General features: G+C 39.4%; 1 protein-coding gene and 1 pseudogene across 1 annotated transcript in view; both read left to right on the top strand.

The window, feature by feature from the left end:
• LOC134728526 (uncharacterized) overlaps positions 1 to 20712 on the top strand; it is a 59511-nt gene that overhangs the window by 19816 nt on the left and 18983 nt on the right. The window contains exon 2 of the mRNA XM_063593938.1: positions 54 to 202. Within this exon, the coding sequence (XP_063450008.1) occupies positions 54 to 202 (149 nt within the window). The remainder of the gene's footprint in view (positions 1 to 53; positions 203 to 20712) is intronic.
• On the top strand, positions 1527 to 5649 carry LOC100987852 (E3 ubiquitin-protein ligase COP1-like; annotated as a pseudogene).

Raw genomic sequence — 20712 nt, 5'->3', positions numbered from 1 at the left:
TGCAGCATCATGTATTACTTTAAGACAATATAAATTTGTTTTTCTAACTACAGGAAAAAGAAATGTCAGTAGACTACCGGATTAAAATACTCTCTTCTATCCAAAAAGGCCAAGAGATGCAAAGGATTAATCATGAACCCAGTTGCCCAGAGGTGGAAAAAAAAATCTGTTGTGGTAGACTGAAGAAGCAAGAAGTTATATGGTAAGGTTCATTCATAATTCACAAAACTGTTCATTGTGCAGGTCTTTTCTTGAATGCTTGAATTTGTGGTTAGGTAGAAGGACTTCTCTTCCCCTGCCTTTATTTATTCTCTGTGTTTATGTTGTGTTCCAGAGCTTTCTGCCTAGACAATAAGTCCTGTGTCTTGTTATTCTGAGGCAAGAACATAATAGATGCTCACTGTGTTTGTGGAAATACTGGACACTTCGTGGAAAGTGCATTTGACATGGTGGCCGTGTCTAAAACATAGTCATATCATTAATATCAATAATGTAGAAATTAAAGATACAATGGAATGCTTTTGCACAACATGAAAAATACCCAGTTACACATTGCATTGGAATGCAACTCCCCACTGCAGGCACAAGGAGGCTACTTAAACTTGAGAAACTACTTGGAAGCCATTCTCAGTGTGATTATTCTTTATCTTCAAACAGAAACTCAGATTACAAGGAGTAACTTTTCCCTCAAGGAACAGTATCAAAAAATTTTAAGTAGACCATATGGCATTTGTCAAATGAGAGGGGGGAGAAAATCTCCCACTTCTGAGGGATATTTATTTTACCTGTCAGGTTTTTAAAGGAGAGATTATATATAATATCTCTTTTAATCTTCACACGCAAAAAGGTGTTCAATCTGCCTACCTGTCTCTGTGGAAGTGTGAACCTAGGCAATAAAATTACTTTTCTCCCACAGCATAGCATAGCATAGCATAGCATAGTTAGATACTTTTTATGAAGCTACCCTAAAGCAGGATGTTGAGAACCATGTGCAGGGATTTCAAAGTTTACTTCTTCTTCTAACTGGAATGCTGTAAAATCAGAAACTTGTTAAACAGAAATAATATGGTAAAAAGAATGCAGATTCTGGAGCCAGAATCCTGCTTTGCTTCTTACTAACAATATGTCCTAGTACAAATCACTTAGCCTCTCTGTGATTTAGCTTCTTCATCAGTAAAATATTATCAAAATTGTAATTACTTCATACAGTTGCTGTGAAGACTGAGGGAGTAAAACTTTGTAAATGAATGAATTCTTGCTTAAAACCATGCCCAGCACATAGTACTTTTAACCAAAGTAAGTTATTATTATTATACTTCTTTAGTACATGTCATTCAGATGTTCAGAGAAGTATGATTCATTCAGAATGATTAAGGAAAAATCTGCTTGAATTAATGAAAAATGTAGATTATAAAATCCTTTTTTTAAAAATCCATCATGTTACTTTCAAAAAGATACAGATATTTAAACTAAAGTAACTAAAAAGTATTAATGCTAAAAGTTTCATAAGGGGCATACTTCAAAAAATGGGTAAGTTAACAGTTTGCTTATAAATGAACACGTCCTTTGAAAAGTGTCTTCTATTAAGTAGGGTAAGTATTCCATCACATCACACTATTTGCTTGGCTCCAGAACAATCATTTCCTCTACAGCAAGCAATTTCATAAAGTAAAAAAGCATCTTTAGGATAATTGATGCTAATCTCCCTCTTAGGAAACCCTCATACCACCCAGGACTTGGTGTCACATGGATTCAGTGAAGAAAACTTACACTTCCATTTCAGTCCAGTCCCTCTTTAGAAAGTGCTTCCTTAGATTAGGCTGAACTCTTCTTAAAATGTCCACTCTCTGTCATTGTTTTGTGGAGTTCCACTGAATGAATCATTCCTCTTTGTTTTGATAACTGTTCAAGAATTTGAAGACAGCTGTTGTATGCTTCCCTGAAATCTTCTCCAAGTGTAACAGCCTCATTTTTTTTTGACTATTTTTCATTGGCATGACTTTAGACGCATCATCTACCTTGGTACCTTGGTCCTTTCCTTCTGGACTCTCTCTTGTTTGACTCTTTTCCTCCTATATTGGGGTTACCAGAACTGAACGTGAAACTCTGGGCATATTCTGATTAAAGCCTTGCTTGTTCTGGACCCAAGATTGATCTTGATATTTTGGTAGTCATATGACTCTCTTGACTTATACCAAGGTTAGCAGTACCACCCCCTCTTTTTTGTAGGGGTAAGGGGTATGTATTAGTCAGGGTTCTCCAGAGAAATAAAATCAATAGGGTGTGCATGTGTGTGTGTGTGTGTGTGTGTGTGTGTACAGAAAGAAAGATTGAGAGACATAGTAATTCACAGGAATTAGCTTACACAACTACGGAGGTTGAGAAGTCTGGACCGGGAATTGCTGATTGTACAGTTCCATCTGGGTCTGAAGGCTTGAAAAGCCAGAAAACTGGGTGCAAGTCCCATCCGAGTCTCCGTCAGAAAACTAGGAGAGCCATTGGTGTAAGTCCCAATGTAAGTCTGAGTCTGAAGGCAGGAGAAGAATGATGCCCCAGCTTAAAGACAGTCAGGCAAAGAGAGATTTTTTTTTTTTTTTTTTTTTGAGTTGGAGTCTCGCTCTGTCGCCCAGGCTGGAGTGCAGTGGCACGATCTCCGCTCACTGCAAGCTCCGCCTCCTGGGTTCACGTCATTCTCCTGCCTCAACCTCCCGAGTAGCTGGAACTACAGGCGCCCGCCATTCACTCCCGGCTAATTTTTTTGTATTTTTAGCAGAGACGGGGTTTCACGGTGTTAGCCAGGATGGTCTCGATTTCCTGACCTCATGATCCACCGGCCTCAGCCTCCCAAAGTGCTGGGATTACAGGCGTGAGCTACCATGCCCGGCCTTTTTTTTTTTTTTTTTTTTTTTTTTAACTCAGCCTTTTATTTTATTCAGGCTTCCAACAAACCAGATAAGGTCCTCCCACATTGAGAAGAGCACAAATCTGCTTTACATGACTTACCAATTCAAATGTTAATCTCATCTAGAAAAACCCAGAAATGTTTAACCAAATATGTGGTCAGTCCATGGCCCACTCAAGTTGACACAAAATAAACCATCACAGGGTGCTGTGTGCTGTGTCAGCTATATCTTTCCTACCTTCTACCTTAAATATTTTTACCGATCTACTACTGTTACAAGTATATTCATGTACTGTTACATGCATATGCATTTTACATCTACCCCTATTAGATTTTAAAAAATATTTTCCCTAGAGATTCATGTTTTGGGGATCTCAGATACTAGTTCCCTTATCATCATATTGGGTAGCATTGTGGAATTTCCACATATAATATGGCTCAATGAGTCTTCTTCTAATACAAAATATGAAACTGGGAACTACCAAGAAGACTATCATATAGAAAGAATGCTTGGTTTCCATCCATCCATTAATCAGTTGTTACTGAGGTGGTCATTCATTAGTTATTATCTATCTAATTGTAGCACCAGTTGCCATCATATTCATAAAGTCTTAAAGATCTGGAATAAAATTTTGTCATACGTTCTTCTATTTGTAGGATTTTATAATCTTTAGTCAAGTACAGACACATTAGAAACACTGAAATGTGGACATACTATGTCTTTAGCATTTCCCTTGTTGACTAGTTTTGCAACCTTACTGAAAAAGAAGTTAGTCTGGCATGACCAGTTCTCAGTGGACCCACTCTAGCCCCTAAGGTTCATAATCTATTTCTTTAATGATATTTTTGAGATTTTTGTCTAGGAACAAACTTTTAAGCCTATAATTAGTAGAATTTGCCCTCTTTCCTATAAATATCTATGTAATGCCTAATCAAGTCATAAGTGGATTAATTCATCATTTGTCTTCCCAAAGTTAAATCATACAGTTTATTAAAGCTTCATTATTGATCAAAGAATATTACTTCTTCATATCTTTGGGTGAATTAATTTATCTGCCCATGATTTTAGATTTGAGATTTCTTGGATATTAACTCAACCATGTAATATATTTGTTATCACTACCAGATCGGAAAAAAAAATGGGGAGGGAAAATTAAAATGCCTCTTTTACCTAAAGGCAAAGGACCGCAGGAAATAATCTTGATTTTCTTTTTGTACAAGGTCTGTATAGTTCAGGAGCCTTCATTAAAACACTTGTCAGAGACCATTTTAAGTCTTCCCTACTCTGTAATCCTACCATGATAGACTTAAACCTCACCAATATTCACATGTGTAAATCTGATTTTTCAGGATAGTAAGATTTGAAAGATATGCTGCATCAACAAATTAGAAAACTGGATTTCACAAACACACAAAATTGCTTTCATCAGGAGGTTTCTAAAACTGTTAGAAACCAAAAATGCAGAACAAGAAGGAGCTTCAAAATATGACTGTAACCACAAGTTTATGTGCAGAAACAACTTGCCCTTTGGGACCCTTTGGCCATGTCTCTTGACTACAATTCTCTTCCTGTTTTGGGATTGATTTCAAGACTCCCTATTCTTCCTGTTCTTGCTTGGTTAAACGTTCTCATCACCCTGGTCTATTTCCTTGATTTCCTAGTTGATTATTTTCTGGCTCATGATGCAGACTTCCCTAAATTGGATTCTGGTCAAATTAACTTTTCTCCTCCAAACTTTGGTAGTGATCTTCCACCAGGAAGAAAAACATTTCCTCTCCTGGCTCAGAACAATCAATAATGCTCCCTCCCAGAAAATGAATGTCAATGGCTGTCCTACTCTCCCTGCTGATGGCTCTCATACTTATTAGTCCATCTCACATTTTAAGCCTTTATTCTACAAATGAATTGGCAAAAACCAAGTCATTTTACATAAAAATGAGAATTACAGTAAAATTCAGCTTGTCTAATCTCAGCCCATTCAATCCATCTAGATGCACTACAATAGGACTAACTGTGTGATGATTTGGAAGAGCCAAGTTTTGTTTCTCTTTTTGTTTCTATTGTCCTTTGCCCTTAGTGAAGCTGTGGTATACCAATCTAGACAGCTCAGTGGCAAGCACTGAGGCAAAGGCTAATGTGTGCTGTGTTAAATTCAGCCCCTCTTCCACATACTATTTGGCTTTCGACTATGCAGATCACTGTGTCCACTACTATGATCTTCATAACACTAAACAGCCAATCACGGTGTTCAAAAGACACCAAACAGCAGTCTCTTACGCAACGTTTGTGAGTGGTGAGGAGATGATCTCTGCCTCAACGGACAGTCAGCTAAAACTGTGGAATGTAGGGAAATCATACTCCCTATGTTCCTTCAAGGGTCATATCAATGAAAAAACTTTGTAGATCTGGCTTATATAGCTTGTGGAAATGAGAATAACTCTCTCTACCTGTGCTATAAAGGACTTTCTAAGACCTTGCTAACTTTTAAGTTTGATACAGTCAAAAGTATTCTGGACAAAGACCAAAAAGGAGATGATACAAATGAATACGTTAGTGCTGTGTGCTGGAGGGCACTATCAGATGGAGATTCCAATGTGCTGATTGCTGCTAACACGGTACAATTAAGGTGCTAGAATTGGTATGAACGGTTAACTCAAGTCAAATTGTACTTGATCCTGCTGAAATACATCTGCAGCTGACAATGAGAGAAGAAACAGAAAATGTCATGTAATGTCTCTCCCTAAAGTCATCAGGGTTTTGGGTTTGTTTTGAATATTTTTTCTTTTTCTCTTTTCCCTCCTTTATGACCTTTGGGACCTTGGGAATACCCAGCCAATTCTCCATCATCAATGTAACTCCATGGACATTGCTGCTCTGGGTGGTGTGGTGGTTATCTAATTTTTGTGGTAGAGAAACAAATTCTTTTGAATAAAAATAACAACAAAAAATAAAAGTTTATTGAGGAAAAAGAAAAAAAAAGAAAAGCCATGTTAACTAAAGATCAGATCTCTGGAATTAATCTTAGTTGTACTCTCTGAGTCCATGGCAAACCATGTCTTCTCTTCAAGCCTCAGTTTTTCAATCTGTCTAAAAATATGGTTTGACCAGAAGGTTCCCAAGGTCCCCATTAACTTTCAAGTTCTTTGGATCTATGGATCTATTTTAAAGTTATTATTGATTAATAACATTCATGTGATAGCCTGATCCAAATATTAGCAGTATAGAGATGTAATCGCAACTTTGGAGGCAATGAAAGAATAGCAGTTCTTAAAGTAATCAAACCAATTTTTTTCTCTCTGTTTTTCCTGTTTGTTTTTCCAGTTCCCCAAATCTTAATGTATTATGGTGAAGGAGGCACTCTTTCCTAGTATTAATGACAGTAAAGACTACTGCAAAATGTCATAACATTGCCTGTCCTCAACTGATCCAGTCCACATTTGCAGATGCAGGAGCTTGAGATAGTCACCCTAAATTTTGGATGCCTGTCCAAACCAAACCTCTAAGTTCTTGGACTTGGGCCCTTCTTTTAAGCTGAAATAAAGACTTGCACTTTCTTCCTGTCTCCAAAGATCTTCAAACTTTTGGGTAAAACCAACCCATAAATGCAAATAGACATCCTTTCACACAGAATGTACACCTGTACATAGGCTTATACATGTGCCAGTAACTAGAAACTTCATCATAGGTTCATCCACCCTTCCAAAACATCAATGGAAGGCCAATTTTCTAGAATGTGAGGATGTCAATTTAAAATGAGCTACATTAATGAGGTTTCCAGGAGGCTTCTAAGCTGTTCCAGTGATGGCTTTGGCTAGAGTGACCCACTGCATAGTTTTGCCCATGATCTGATCACAGACAGTTGTCTTTATTTATGTACTGTGTTTGAATAGTGGAGACAGTTTGGCAGAGTTATGGATAAGAGATTTAACTGCCACATATCTTTAAATGCTAACAGCTTTTAACATTTTTTTCTATATAACATGCTATATTTATGAGACAATGAAGGGGTAGGGGTCTGAGGAAATAAAAATGAAGAGAGAATAAAGGAAGAGAACAGTAGGGAACTCTGGCCTTGATGGGACTGAAAATAATTTTAGAACTCTCAATTCCATTCTGCTCTGAAAGCACCAGTTAGCTTTCCAAAAGTTTCCATTCATTATACTCCAGAGTTTGATGTAATCCAAAGTTTAAACAATATGTTCATTATATCTCTATTTACACACTCATTCAATCAGTAAACATACTTACTGAAAGTGTATTCTATCCAGGGCATTATATTAACCATCGTAGAAAGTTTAAAGGTATATGGGGCATAGCTCTATCTTTTGACATCTAACTGTCTAATGAGGAGATATAATAGATATGCATATGACTACAATACATCAGTCTGCATTGGCAATTAATTATAGAAGAGGCATTTTTAAATACACATTAGGATGTAAGAGAATGGAATCCCAGGAAGAGAGAAAAGCATGAGCAAAAATGTGGAGGCAAAAAGTACCAGGCTATTTTAAGGAATGACTGAATCACTGTGTTTGGGTGTTAGAGGAATGGAGGGGGAAAGTCTTGAAAAAGTATAAGCAGGCTGGGACGAGATATGAATGACTTTAAATCTTACACTGATGAGTCTGGCCTTTTTTACTAGAAATGAGAAATTAGTGATATTTAGAGCAGGGAAGAGCATGAGCAGAGTGTTGCTTTCAGAAGGAAGACTGATCTCAAGGCAAGGTGAAGGACTGATTGGAGCAAGAAAGCATAGCACCATAGTGACCAGTGAAGAGGCCCTTTCGGTTGACTCAGTGCAGGTAATAATGGCATCATCTAGGTGGATAAATACTGGAAGGCAAAAAAAAAAAAAATAGCTACAAGAACAGAAATAGGCCAATCAAACACCATATATGTAGAATGAGAGAGGAGTTATAGAAGACTCTGGAATTTTAAATGGGATGACAGGAACAATGTAGATGATCCATTGAGGGACAACTAGTAAGTGAGGGATGTTAATAGTCTTAATTTTAAACACGTAGGGAATTAGACAATATTTCTATATGTGCCTATGAGACATCTCCATTTTCAAACTTAGACTTGAAGTGGGAAATAAGAAAGTCTGGGGATAACTTCTATAAGAAAGTTTGTTTATAAACCCATTCTGAATTCCAAACAAGAAGGAAAATAGACGCACTTCGTGTTTTCTTTTTCTAGTCACCAATTAAACTGATGATCCAACACCATTTACTTCCATTGCCTTATCCACATTGCTGACAATCATAAAAACAGAGCCCAAAATGAGTCCATGAAGCATATCCCACCTCTGCTTGTACAAGACTGCAAGTGATAGCTTGAGAACAACCGGCAATGGAAGAAAACACACCCAGTATGGATTGAGAAGGCTAGTATCAAACCCAGAAAAGGACTTTCTATTATCAGTGAGGATGAGAATAAATGGCTCCCTAAGGAAATGGTATGTTCTCTTAATAGCTCACAAATTTTCCAGGTTAGTTTGATCAAGTGAAGCAGAGCTAGCACGGATACAAATTATTGAAATGGTGGCAAAGATAAAGCTTCTATGTAAAATAAAATTTAAGATGCAAAGGAGATTAACAACTAGCTTTTTTAAGAGAAGGAAGGAGGGGGCTTACAACTTGAAATATATCTGTTTATGTTCTTACTCCATTCCAGTATCCAATTCCTGAAGATCAGAAATAGGGAGGATTTGGTAAAACCCCCAGTCTCCGTTTTCTATCTAGCCTGGCCCTGTGTTAATCTTTCACCCAGACTTCTTAATCCATACATCCACTGGGAGAAAAGCGTGTTAGAACAAATTGAGGAAGCTTGAGAGCGTCTCCTCACTTTCTGGCTGCCCTTCAGCAAATAGGGTTCTGCTAGGGACAGAAGCATGCACTCTATCTCCTATTTGGAGTTGGCTGTAGGAAAGAATCTGCACACATAGGCAAACTGCAACTCCAGCACACAGCTCTGGTTTGGTTCCAACTGAAGTCAGTTGTCCCATATCCTCTGATTGCAACACATTGTAGGGAAACCATCAGTGCTCTTCACTCAGATGTTGTCAGCCAAGACTGATCCCAAAATAACCATGATTGTCCCAGAGGGTGAATGGAACCCACACTTCCCTTGGTTTTCCAGTGACATTTAGGAAAGTTTTCCTCCAGCTTCAATAGGTAACTTATCTAAGCAATGACTGGAGCGACTTCAAATTAATTAATGTTCATAGTTATTAACACCATAATTAAAAAGTTGGTCATTTGTTCCATTAATATGATATTAATGACACTGGTGATTCATAACATGAATCCCAATCTATATTTGCATCCCAGTTTATGGTGGACAGCTCACTTCCACAGACGTTGTCAACCCCATTTGCCAACTCAATTCTCTGTTTATGTTATCTCCATCTTCAGAGGAGAAGACCCAGTCTCAGAGAGGTTAAATGATTGTCCCAAAGTTTCACGGTTGCTAAGAGGCAGAACTGGGGCTTCAACCCCACTCTTCTAACTCTGAATCCCTTGCATTTTTTTCTCACTGCACCACAGAGTAATTATAGGGCATGTATATCAATTGGTGTGTGCACCAAGTCGAAAGTCTCATTTAATTTCTAATTGTTCCAAACACACACTCACCACTGGGCTAGTTCTATTGGGGGGAAAAAAATCAGTGAGTCTGGTAGATTTTTTGTGGTTGTTGTATTAGGGTTCTCTCGAGGGACAGAACTAATGGAACATATATATATATATATATATATATATATATATATTCCATCTCTCTCTCTCTATATATATATAGATAGATATAGATAATATATATCTATACACAGAGAGAGAGAGAGAGAGACAGAGGAGTTTGTTAAGTATTAACTCACAAAATCACAAGGTCCCACAATAGGCCATCTGCAGGCTGAGGAGCAAGGAGAGCTAGCACGAATTCCAAAACTGAAGAACTTAGAGTCCGATGTTCGAGGGCAGGAAGCATCCAGCATGGGAGAAAGATGTAGGCTGGGAAGCTACGCTAGTCTCTCATTTCACATTTTCCTGCCTGCTTATATTCTAGCTGTGCTGGCAGCTGATTAGATGGTGCCCACCCAGATTAAGGATGGGTCTGCCTTACCCAGCCCACTAATTCAAATGTTAACCTCCCTTGGTAAAACCCTCACAGACACACCCAGGGTCAATACTTTGTATCCTTCAATCCGATCAAGCTGACACCCAGTATTAACCATCATAGTAGTTGTTTTTCTCATAATATAGTCAAAATGCCCAGTTGAGCCAGTAAAGTTTTTCCACCTTGAGTGGATTACTTGGCCATGTGTTCATTCACTATGAAACAAATATTTACTGAATGCCTACTATGTTTTACACATAATGCTAAAATTTTCACAGTTTTCTCCCTGTGACTTAGGTTAAGTAATTCATGCAAATTGAAAATGTTATACACTTCTTTTTGTACTTATTTTCTAGTGTGATAGTCATTTTTAGGCTAGTAAACCTTCCTCATTTCTCCTCAGGAGAAAAAAAAACAATGTATTTGCATTAAGGAGGTTCCCCCTCATTTTTCAGTTATGTTCATCTCTATGACCCACTTATTTAGGTTCTTTGGAAAAGGAGAATTCACCCTGTGTGGGTCACCATATTAATTACTATTACAAGGAGCTGATTTATGGCCACAGAGCCCTTGCAGGTGTTTGAGAATGGTGCTCCACAATGGGAAATGGAAACAGGGTAATCAATAACCACCCTGAGACTCCTGCTTTAAGGCTGTCCTTGAAGGTGTGCTGTGGATCTTTTTCCCGCATGTCTGAAGAGCAATCCTTTTGCCAGCAAGGAGCCCTATGGGAGGAGAAGTAAATATTGTCTTTAGACATGGCACAAGGACCAAAGACACTGCCAAGACATCAATACCGAGACATCACAGAGGGCTTGTTGGTGGAGGAGGGAGGCTGGTCACAGGCGGGAAGGTGAGATTTCTTCTTTTGACTGCTGAGATCACTGGACTTGCAGTCAGAAGATCTGGGCTCCAGAGCTGGCTCTATCCTTTATCAGAAAAGTAACCTTGGACACATTACTTAATCTGTCCAAGCAACAGTTTTCGCCTCTGTAAAATAAGCATACTGATAGTACCTATACAATGTAGAGATTAGTTGAGATAGTCAAAGTTCTTTCTGTTCCAGGAAGTGCTTTCATATAGTCTTAATGATGCTTTTGCTCTCATTCTGTCCTTTTCATGTGAACTATGACTTTGGTGAGGGCAGGGCCATGCCATATATAATACTGTCTTTAGGCCTTAGCACAGGGACTGGCACACTGCAGGTGATGAAAGGTCTTTGTGAAGGATTGCATGCATCTTCCCTTCCCTTGTCTTCCTTCTACTTGCTTTCCACTTTGCCCCCTCTTAATTATCCCCAAATATATGTTGAATTTATGAGGGAGCAGCAGGGAGGGCCACTTTGGAGAGGATCATTACTCCACTCCCTTTCACTGCATGGCCTTTTCCCTAGGCTAGTCAGAGAGCTATTTGAGCTAGTTAAGTATAAGACCACTGAGTAAGAATGTTGACTTCCAACCAGGCTGCTATATCCCAGTTTTTTAGCTTAAAAGTGGCTATTGTGGTGCCTTAAATAAGTATAAATCCTGACCAAAAGAGAGCAAAAAGTTTAGCCTGGCTGAATTTTGAATCCAACCATAAACTAGAAAAAGAAGGAGCGGGAAGACTCACCACGAGGCTGTATCAATAGCCCCAGTGTGAGAAGGCTCAAAGAGTCTGGCCTGAAGCTTGAGCTACCACAGCAGTGAGATGATTTCTAATTTTAGAAATATTAAATAACTGATAATGATACGACCTTGTTAAAGAACCATGTTAGGAAAAATAGGGACACTGTTAAAAATAGCATACACTTTCCCTGCTGAAGGTTCCAGGTAAAACGTGGGTTCACAACCATAATGTAGGTTCCAGATGACGAGACAACCCACATTGCTGACAAATGTGGCAAGGCCAAGACTCCTGTGTGTCCTGGAAGATACGCATTTTCAGCAACCAGCAGGGCGGCTGAGAGAAGTATAAGCACTGGGAAATGAAAGAAATAGGACTGAGTCCTTGTTCTCAAGGGGTGTGAAGTCTAGTCACCAGCCTAATGGTGACTCCAAGATATCCTAATTTTAATATGTGAAGCTGTGCTACAGTGCCCAAGACCTAACTGGGGAAAAGCAGCCTCATGCAATGCCTAGAAATGTCTGAAACATTGCTGCTGGCATCCTATAAAACAGGAATCTGAAATGCAAAACCGAAATAAAACCAGCAGGCCTCACTCTGGGAGGACAGAGAAATGGAAGATGCAGTAACCCTGGAAGGTTAACAGAACCCCGGATAGCTTCCCCATCCTGCCCAGTGCCGCAGATAGGCACCTCTAAAGCTTGGCTACCTCAAGGATCATTAAATGCTTTTAGCAAAGCTGTCTCTGAGGAGCAACCAGCTTTGAAAGCCAAACTGAAAAATGTCCATCTGATCTTGTAATTGGAGAGAAAGTAGGATCTGTGCCACGATAACACATTAGAGTCATTTGGAGATGAGAGAAAGGAAGGGGTGGTCTCATAATTAGCAGGAGCCTGAGAGTGCAGAGAGGGGATGTTTCTGGAGTCAACACTGGAATTCACTTGGCATCAGATGCCATCAGTCCCTCCCTATGTGACTCTAAACACATGAAGAATTTGCTGAGTACACCTTGGCTAAATCTTATCTGAGTTTCTTCATGTCAACAATACTTCCAACCATACGGTTTAAAACTGGTTCTCCACAGGGGGCAGTTTTGTCCCCCAGGGGACATTTGACAATGTCTGGGGACATTTTTGATAGTCCTCAGTTGGAAGAGATTTTCTACTGGCATCCAGTGAGTAGAGGCCAGGGAAGCTATTAAACTATTTATTGTAAGACAGCCCTTCACAAAAAAGAATTATTCAGCCAAAATGCCAACAGTGCCGAGGTTGAGAAGTCATAGTTAAGAATAATGAATATTTTCTGAACTGCCATCATTTTCAGGATTCTTTTACTTTTATACCTTGAAAACAAAGGAATTGGCTTACCTATCATCACTACAGTAATAGAAAAGTCCCAACGATTAAGATGCTCCAATGGTGTTTACTCCTTTTTTTTTTTTTGCGGGGCAGCGGGGGGAGTCTTATAAACAGAGACCTTAGGCAAGAGGTGAAGGGACTTCTGCAATACTGTCAGAGTCAAATACCTTGAGATTTCACTTTGTTCCCACATCTGAGGCCATCAGCCCTCGCCAGACCTCACAGCCTGAAATAATGTTTTGGAAAAGCCAAATATAAAGATACATGATTTTTTAATCTGCTGGGAGTGGGTGGGACCACACTACTGTTGAGAAAGATCTTTCTAAATAGTAGATTGGATTATGTGGCTCTTTTCTTGAAGCTTTCAATGACTGCCCACAGGACAATATATTGCACTGTTCTTCTCCATCTGGCTCCTACCATATCTCCAACCATCTCATCTTCTGGATCTTCCCAGCTCACATCATTTACCCCAGTTATACTGGATATCTTGTCTTCCCCAAGATGCAACTGTCCCATCACACTTTTCTTGTTTTTAAACATGGGAGTGTTCCCCTGCCCACAAGGTCCTCCACCCTATTTTCCAACTAACTCCTAGCTGTCTGCTAAGAATGATCTCAAATGTCCACCACTTCTAAAACTATTTTCTCACCTGGCCCCTGCTCCTTCCCAATACCCTGGCCTAAGTCTGGTGCCCTTCCCAGAAAAACCTGTATCTGCTTCCAGTATAATACCTACTGTCCTGAATTTCAACTAATTATGCATCATCTCTAGGCACTTTGAAGAGAAATGGTTTCCTGTTCATCTCTGTATGTACATCAACCCTCCGGGTATGGTGCAGGGCTTGAGTCCCTAACAAGCTTTCAACTACTATCTGGGAAAGAATAGAAGAAAAGTACAGGGTGGGGAGGAGGACAGGGTGAGGAGGGAAACAGAAGACAAGAAAGGAATGATGATGGAAGGAAGAAAGTGGGAAGTGAGAAAAGGAAAAGAAAAGGCAGGAGGGAAGCAAGTAGACTGGGAAGGAGGAAAGAGAAAGGAGGAAAGGTGAGATGGGAAGAGAGGGAAAGACAAAGAAGGAAGAAGGAAGGGAGAAGGAAAGAGATCAAAAAGAGAGAAGGAAGAACTCTGCTAATATCTCTTGCTTAGAAAAGATTTATTCTGCTCTCTCTGACTTGAATCGAATCCCTGCATTAACTATCTTCAAGAACCACGTAACTCTCTGGCATAGCACTTTCCCCATTTGTAATTATAGACGTATCTGTGTGATTATTTACTACAATGCTGCAGCCTCCATGAGGTTGGCTTCTACATTTTCCTTCAGTGTTATAGCTTCAGTACATATTGTGTCTGTGAAAATTATTTGTTAAATAAATGCAAAAGTGGGCAGACTGGTGGAGCAGAACCAGCAGCTAATTTTATTAGTAAAAAGTGGTCAGCCCCTCTGTTTTTTATAAACCAGTCTGGGAACTTAGATTTGGTCTTGTTTAACCTTCACCTAAATTTTTCCATATTAAAAAACTTCTTCTGCTTCTAGAAAGAATTGTTCTAAAGCATTCAAGACAGTGGCAAATACATTCTCACTTTAAAAATCAATCCCAGGAGCAATTTATTACAGGGAAATTTCCTGGACTCCAAGAAGCACCTTGAAGTCAGGAGATGATTAATTTGATATAACTGAAGAGCTGCAAACATCTGCTCCCCGTTGACATCTGCCTCTCATTAAGTTACAGCCCTCTGTCTCCCTCTGCACTGGGGGCTGGCTTGTGTGTTGATCTGGTAACTCTAATTATATGGTAAGCCCAGTGCTCAAGGCCCTTGTGCCAGCCACCTGGTGGGGGCTCAATAAAAACTTGCTCTATTGCATTGTACTCCAGATCCACCCTGAGCACTTTGTAAGTCCTCCATCACTCCTAAATAATAGAAATAAAATACAGTAATGAGGTTGGTGGACACATTGTCATCCTGTAGCTCTGGCTAAGGCTGAATCCAGATAGAATCAAACCCTTGATTGAGTCACATAAACAAACAAATTAAATCCATGAAAAATCTTCCAAATCTGTTATTTGGCATCAGGTTTTGCAATAACTCTTTAATTGTTATCCCTTACCCTGTTATCGCCTTTCCCACCGATGTTGCTATCAATGTAATGGTCTTAAAACACACTCTGATACTGAGCCATCCTATTCAGAAACTTCAGAGGCTCTGCTCTGCCCACGAACACGTATCACCTTCCTAACCTTGACTGTTAAGCCTTCCACTTCTTTGAATAAACCTAACCTCTGTGCCAGTACTTCCCTTTAGACAGCCCTGTTTTTAGTTATGTGGTGTGATTTCTTGCTTCCCAGTTCTGCTAGTGCTCTACCACTTTCATGCCTTAGCAAATGTAACTCACATAAAGCCCACATGCCATATGGCACCATCTTGATTCAGTGTGTGTCATAGGTATATCAACCCTGACCCAAATAGACATACAAATAATTTAATCTTTACTGCAGTCTTTCATAAACATACCCAAAGCGAGAACATAGAAAAACTTCCTAAAACCTCTCTTCTCCCATTTCTTTCCTTCCTTTCCCCTGATATGCCTAGGCTCACCTAAAGTCTCTCTTCTCCCCAACTCTAAGCTCCCACTCCAAGATATTCTTCAAGCCCACATTCAGGTTCTTTTGTCTCCCTTCCTAAGCTCTTCATATCTATATCATTTCAGCCTCCCTGACTTCTTAGAACTTTCCTGTAAGAGCCCTGGAGCTAACTCAATAAACAAAAAAAATTCTTCCAGGCTAGGACATAGGGTAAGGGAAAAAAAAATTGAAAAAAATAAATTATTTTAGTTTGTCTTATTCCTGTCACATTTACAGTGTACACTCTGCATGGAATACTGTTGGCCCATTTCTAACATCAATACCCCATTCAATAGTTAAAGCCCAGAACAAAACATCGTCCTCGAAACATTCCATGATGCCCTCTTAGAGAACTTTGCACATTCTGTCTTTTCTTACAGCTTTTGGTGTAAATGTCTTATTTCTACTTTTGAAAACTGAGACTCAAGGTCATCTGTAAAACCCTTATTTCCCTTCAATACTCACCTAAATATCACTTCTAGGGCAAAGAGTTTCCTCTATACTCACCCAAAAATTTTTTCCAGGGCAATGGCTTCCCTCACTTTCTTTCTAGCCTTGGCTTGGTTATTTCTTTGATGCCACAGCCACTGGCACTAACCTGATATATCATAATGAAATTCTGTGGATTATTTACGTGTCTGTATTGCCTTCTCTCACCCCGAACATGTATACTTTGAAAACAGGAAAATCTCTTATTCATCCCCAAACTTATCCAAGTACTCAGACAAAATATGTTCTCAGAAAATGTGTGTGTACAGTGTCATGTTTATGAAGTTATGTATTCTCCACAATATCTGTTTCTATACTGTACTCATTGTAGATTCTCGAAAAGTGTATTTGGAATTGAATTGAACATATATGAAACATTCAGCTTGATTGATTTTCTTCTTTGACATAACTTTATCTGTTTGGTGGTCTAAAAAGGTTTTCAAAGTGAAAAACTGGTGGAGAGAAAACAAAGGATTAAAAATAAACTAGTTTGACCAGTTTCTTTCCCTGTGGATATAAAGCCAAACTTGGAGCTTTGTCTAAGGAAATCACACTGCCAGGCAAAAGATAATAGGCTGAGAGTGGGTCCTTCTTTTGCAGCCTGCAAGGCTGCAAGACCTTTCATTTCTGTATTAGAATATTCTGTTATACTAGGCTCATGTGGCTCCTTTGGTTAATGGTGACAGAAAATGTCACTCCAGGGCCACATAACTGCAAATACTACTGGCCTAGAAGCTGAAACAGATTGATACTATTGGCAAACCACACCTAGGTGGCTTTTTATAAGAGGGGGGAGAAAACAGAGTGATTAAACATAATCACTCTTATGCATCGTGCAACTAATCTCCAACATCTCTGGACTGCTCTCCAGGCTCCATAACTTACACCCAATCCATGGAGGTAGGCCCATTGACTATGTTTCCAGTACATAAAGGAGTCTACAAACAAAAATTCATTATTTCTTTTAAAATTCAGTCCTTCTCCAGTGGAGCAGGAGCTTGGAGGAAAAAGGATATTTTTTTGGCAAAGGTTTTGAGTCAGAAGTTCAAGGTAGAGGCAGCCTGGGGAAGAAAATTACTGTTGGTGCCTATGCTCCCTGCTAGCTCCAGCCCCAGGAGTGGGTTATGAACCCATTCCCCTTGAACAGACATTGGTTTGTATGGTGGTATGGTTGTAATTCCAGCCAATGAGGTGTGAGCTGGAGAACTGTGGGAAAGCATATCTTTTCAAAAAAAAAAAAAAAAAACACAACAAAAGACACATAAGAAAAGCTGGTCTCTTCTTTTTCTCTGGACATTGTCTTGTCTGGCTGTGTTATGTACAACTGCAGCAGCCATTTTGCAACCAAGAGAGAATCGTAGGCTGAGAATAAAGACAACAGTGGCAGATGTGAAAGAAAAAAAGACCCTCATTCTTGATACTACCATCTCTCTACTGAATAACCAACACTGGAGACCCCTTACTTCTGAATTTCTTGTAATATGAAATAATACATTCCGTATTGTATTGTATTGTATTGTAGCCACTTAGAATTAGGGTTTTTTTTGTTTTTTTTTTTTGTTTGTTTTGAGACAGAGTATCACTCCTGTTGCCCAGTGGTGCAATCTTGGCCCACTGTAACCTCTGCCTCCCAGGTTCAAGTGATTCTTCTGCTTCAGTCTCCTGAGTAGCTAGGACAACAGGCACGTGCCACCACACTTTCATTACTTGAAGCCAAAATAATCTTAATACATTTGGATTACTGAATTAGTTAAAACTTTTGAGGATTATTATTTTTTTTAAGCATAGCTCTTGCACCTACTCCATCACAACAAACAGGTGAGAACCAGTACCTGTCTCAGCCACTTCCTCTTCTTATCCCAGACCCCACGCTCTGCTGTGGACCATGTTACTGGTCTTCATCCTCAGCTGAGTGACCCATTGATTTGCTAGATTAGGTCTAGACTGAACTATTGATTCTATTAATATATAGTCCCTTAATTACATGCCCAAATCACATACCACCCCTTCCCTCCTCCTTTAGACTTCTAGAACACTCACTTGATAAGCCAGCCTCCTGACACCTGTTGCAAGAAAGGGAATTTAGAACACATGCAGGCAGAGGCAAACTATATGATCTACTCCATGTTCTTGCACTGCATTTATTATGTTTCTGTCCATAGCCAGCACTTGGTTAAGCTCAGTGAATTAAAGGACAAGTTACCTAACCTCTGAGGGAAACTCAAGCTCTGAAAAGCCATTCCTCAAGCAAATACCTGGATATTCCTGCTTTTGAATGCATGAGTTTATTTATTTAATTTATTAAGGATTTAGTGAGCAGTTAATCTAGGCCCCATGCATTCTGCTAAAGATTGGGGATACAACAGTGAATGAACCTTTTATTCATTCAACAAACATATAATGAGTTTTTACTATGTGACAGAGAACCATTAGGGCCTAACCTATAAAGGAAAAAATATACAGAGATTGCCCAGAAGGAGGGCACAGCAGGGACAGACGTTGTATGGTAGAGACAGACCTCTATCATATACTTATCCAAACACTAGGTAAAGGGTAAGAGTAAGGCAAGAGAGAACATTCTAGACCAAGGAAACTGCAAGTACAAAAGCACTGAGGCAGGAAGAGGAATGGCACAATTCAGAAAACCAAAAGCTAGTGTTACTGGAGCACAAGAACAAGGGGGAAGCTATTTCAAGAGGTGGCTGTGAGAAACAGGAGGCAATGGCTCGATCACAAGACATCCTTTATATCATGTCAAGGAATTTGGACCTTTTCCTAAAGCTCCATTGGAAAATTTTAAGCAGGGTTATAAACTGACCAGACTTTTGCTGGAAGGGAGGGCCAAGCCTGGAGTCAGAACGACTAGTAGAAAAATAAACATGAAATAAGGAACATCTTAACAAAGACGGTGGAAATTGGGAATAGAGAAGAGAAGATGAAAGAGACATCAAGTCAGTGGAATCAGTAGAAGATAACTGCCAACAGGCTATTTTAAAAGCAGGGGAGGAAGAAGGACAAGGAGGAGATGATTCCCAGGTTTCAGGGGAAGGCAGTTTGAGAAGGAGTGGAATTAGACTGCATTTAGTTAACGACCTATTGTGTCCAATGTGGGGCGTCCAAGTTAAGCATTAAAGACATACAAGAGAAAAATTTGGGCTGGAAAAAAATAAATTTGGGTTCCACAGCAAATTGTGGGTATTTAAAAATATGAGAATGGATGAGTTCACCCTGAGAAGCGGTATGTAGTGAAAAGAGAGGAGTCCTACTGGAGATCCCTGAAGACAGTCTGTGTTTGAGGGGCTTTGGGCAAGACTACCAATGGAAAGCAATACATCAAACCAAAAGGCTGTTAAATAAAATGTTTAATCCTCCTGCTTTTAAAAATATACCTTTATGGCCGGATGTGGTGGCTCACGCCTGTAATCCCAGCCCTTTGGGAGGCTGAGGTGGGCGGATCACCTGAGGTCAGGAGTTCAAGACCAGCCTGGCCAACATGGTGAAACCCTGTCTCTACAAAAATATAAAAATTAGCCGGGCATGATGGGGGGTGCCTGTAATCCCAGCCACTTGGGAAGCTGAGGCTTGACCCAGGAAGTGGAGGTTGCAGTGAGCCGAGATCATGCCATTGCATGCCAGCCTGGGCGACGGAGTAAGACTCCATCTCAAAAAAAAAAAAAAAAAAAAAAAATATATATATATATATATATAGATAGATAGATAGACAGACAGACAGATAGATAGATAGATATCTTCACAATAATACAAGTTTGAGTGTATAAAATGATGGTTTTTATGTGTCTAAAATTTGGCAAAAATTAATAGGATGACTGAGTTCAATTATTATTTTGAATGTCTGCATGCTCTGTTGATTGCCCAGCAATGTGCAAATGAGGGATAAAAAAAGATGTGCACAGTTCATGAGTTATTATAAATTTATCCCATGAAATTTATCTTCCTGTCTTCTTTTCAACAAAATCACTAATGATGTTGTTGTAATCAAGATTCTTATATAGTCATGTTCTTTTCACTGTAGTGACAAAATAGAAAACTGAGGCAGTACCAACTGGAGATGTCAACGAAATTATTAAAGCAACATTTCAATTCAGAAATGAACCATTAATTTTACAGTTATGTTTTACATAACTGTAAATTACATGACCCATGTAATTTTACACGGGTCAACAGATGTAGAGAAGGATTTCCCCAAGCCTGAACAGCGTTAGTCACGAGAGCAGTTGTTTAAGGTTATGAGACATACAGTCCCAGTACTGCGTACTGTATCCCAATTGTAGTGGTGCCCTTGTGTCCTTTAATAAATGTACTGGGAGATTGTGACATGTGGGGCCTTCAAGAAGATGCTCCAGGCAGGGCTTCCTGTTGCTGAGTCTAAAGATGCATCTGAGGAGCATCAAGAGTTAAACAGTTCGTGGAAGAAGAGAATCCCGTGACAGAGTTTGAAGTATCATAGCCAGAGAAATTAGAGCAAAACCAAAAGTGGTACTATAAAAATCAAGGGAGAAGAATTTCTAAGTAGTTATCAACAAAGGCAAACATTTCAGAGAGGTGAAAAAAGCAGGACATTGAATAAACGAAATGTGGTATATTCATACAATGGAA

Source organism: Pan paniscus, chromosome 11 (genome assembly GCF_029289425.2).
Source record: "Pan paniscus chromosome 11, NHGRI_mPanPan1-v2.0_pri, whole genome shotgun sequence".
Lineage (NCBI taxonomy): Eukaryota > Metazoa > Chordata > Mammalia > Primates > Hominidae > Pan > Pan paniscus.
This window is presented reverse-complemented; position numbering and strand designations above follow the sequence as displayed.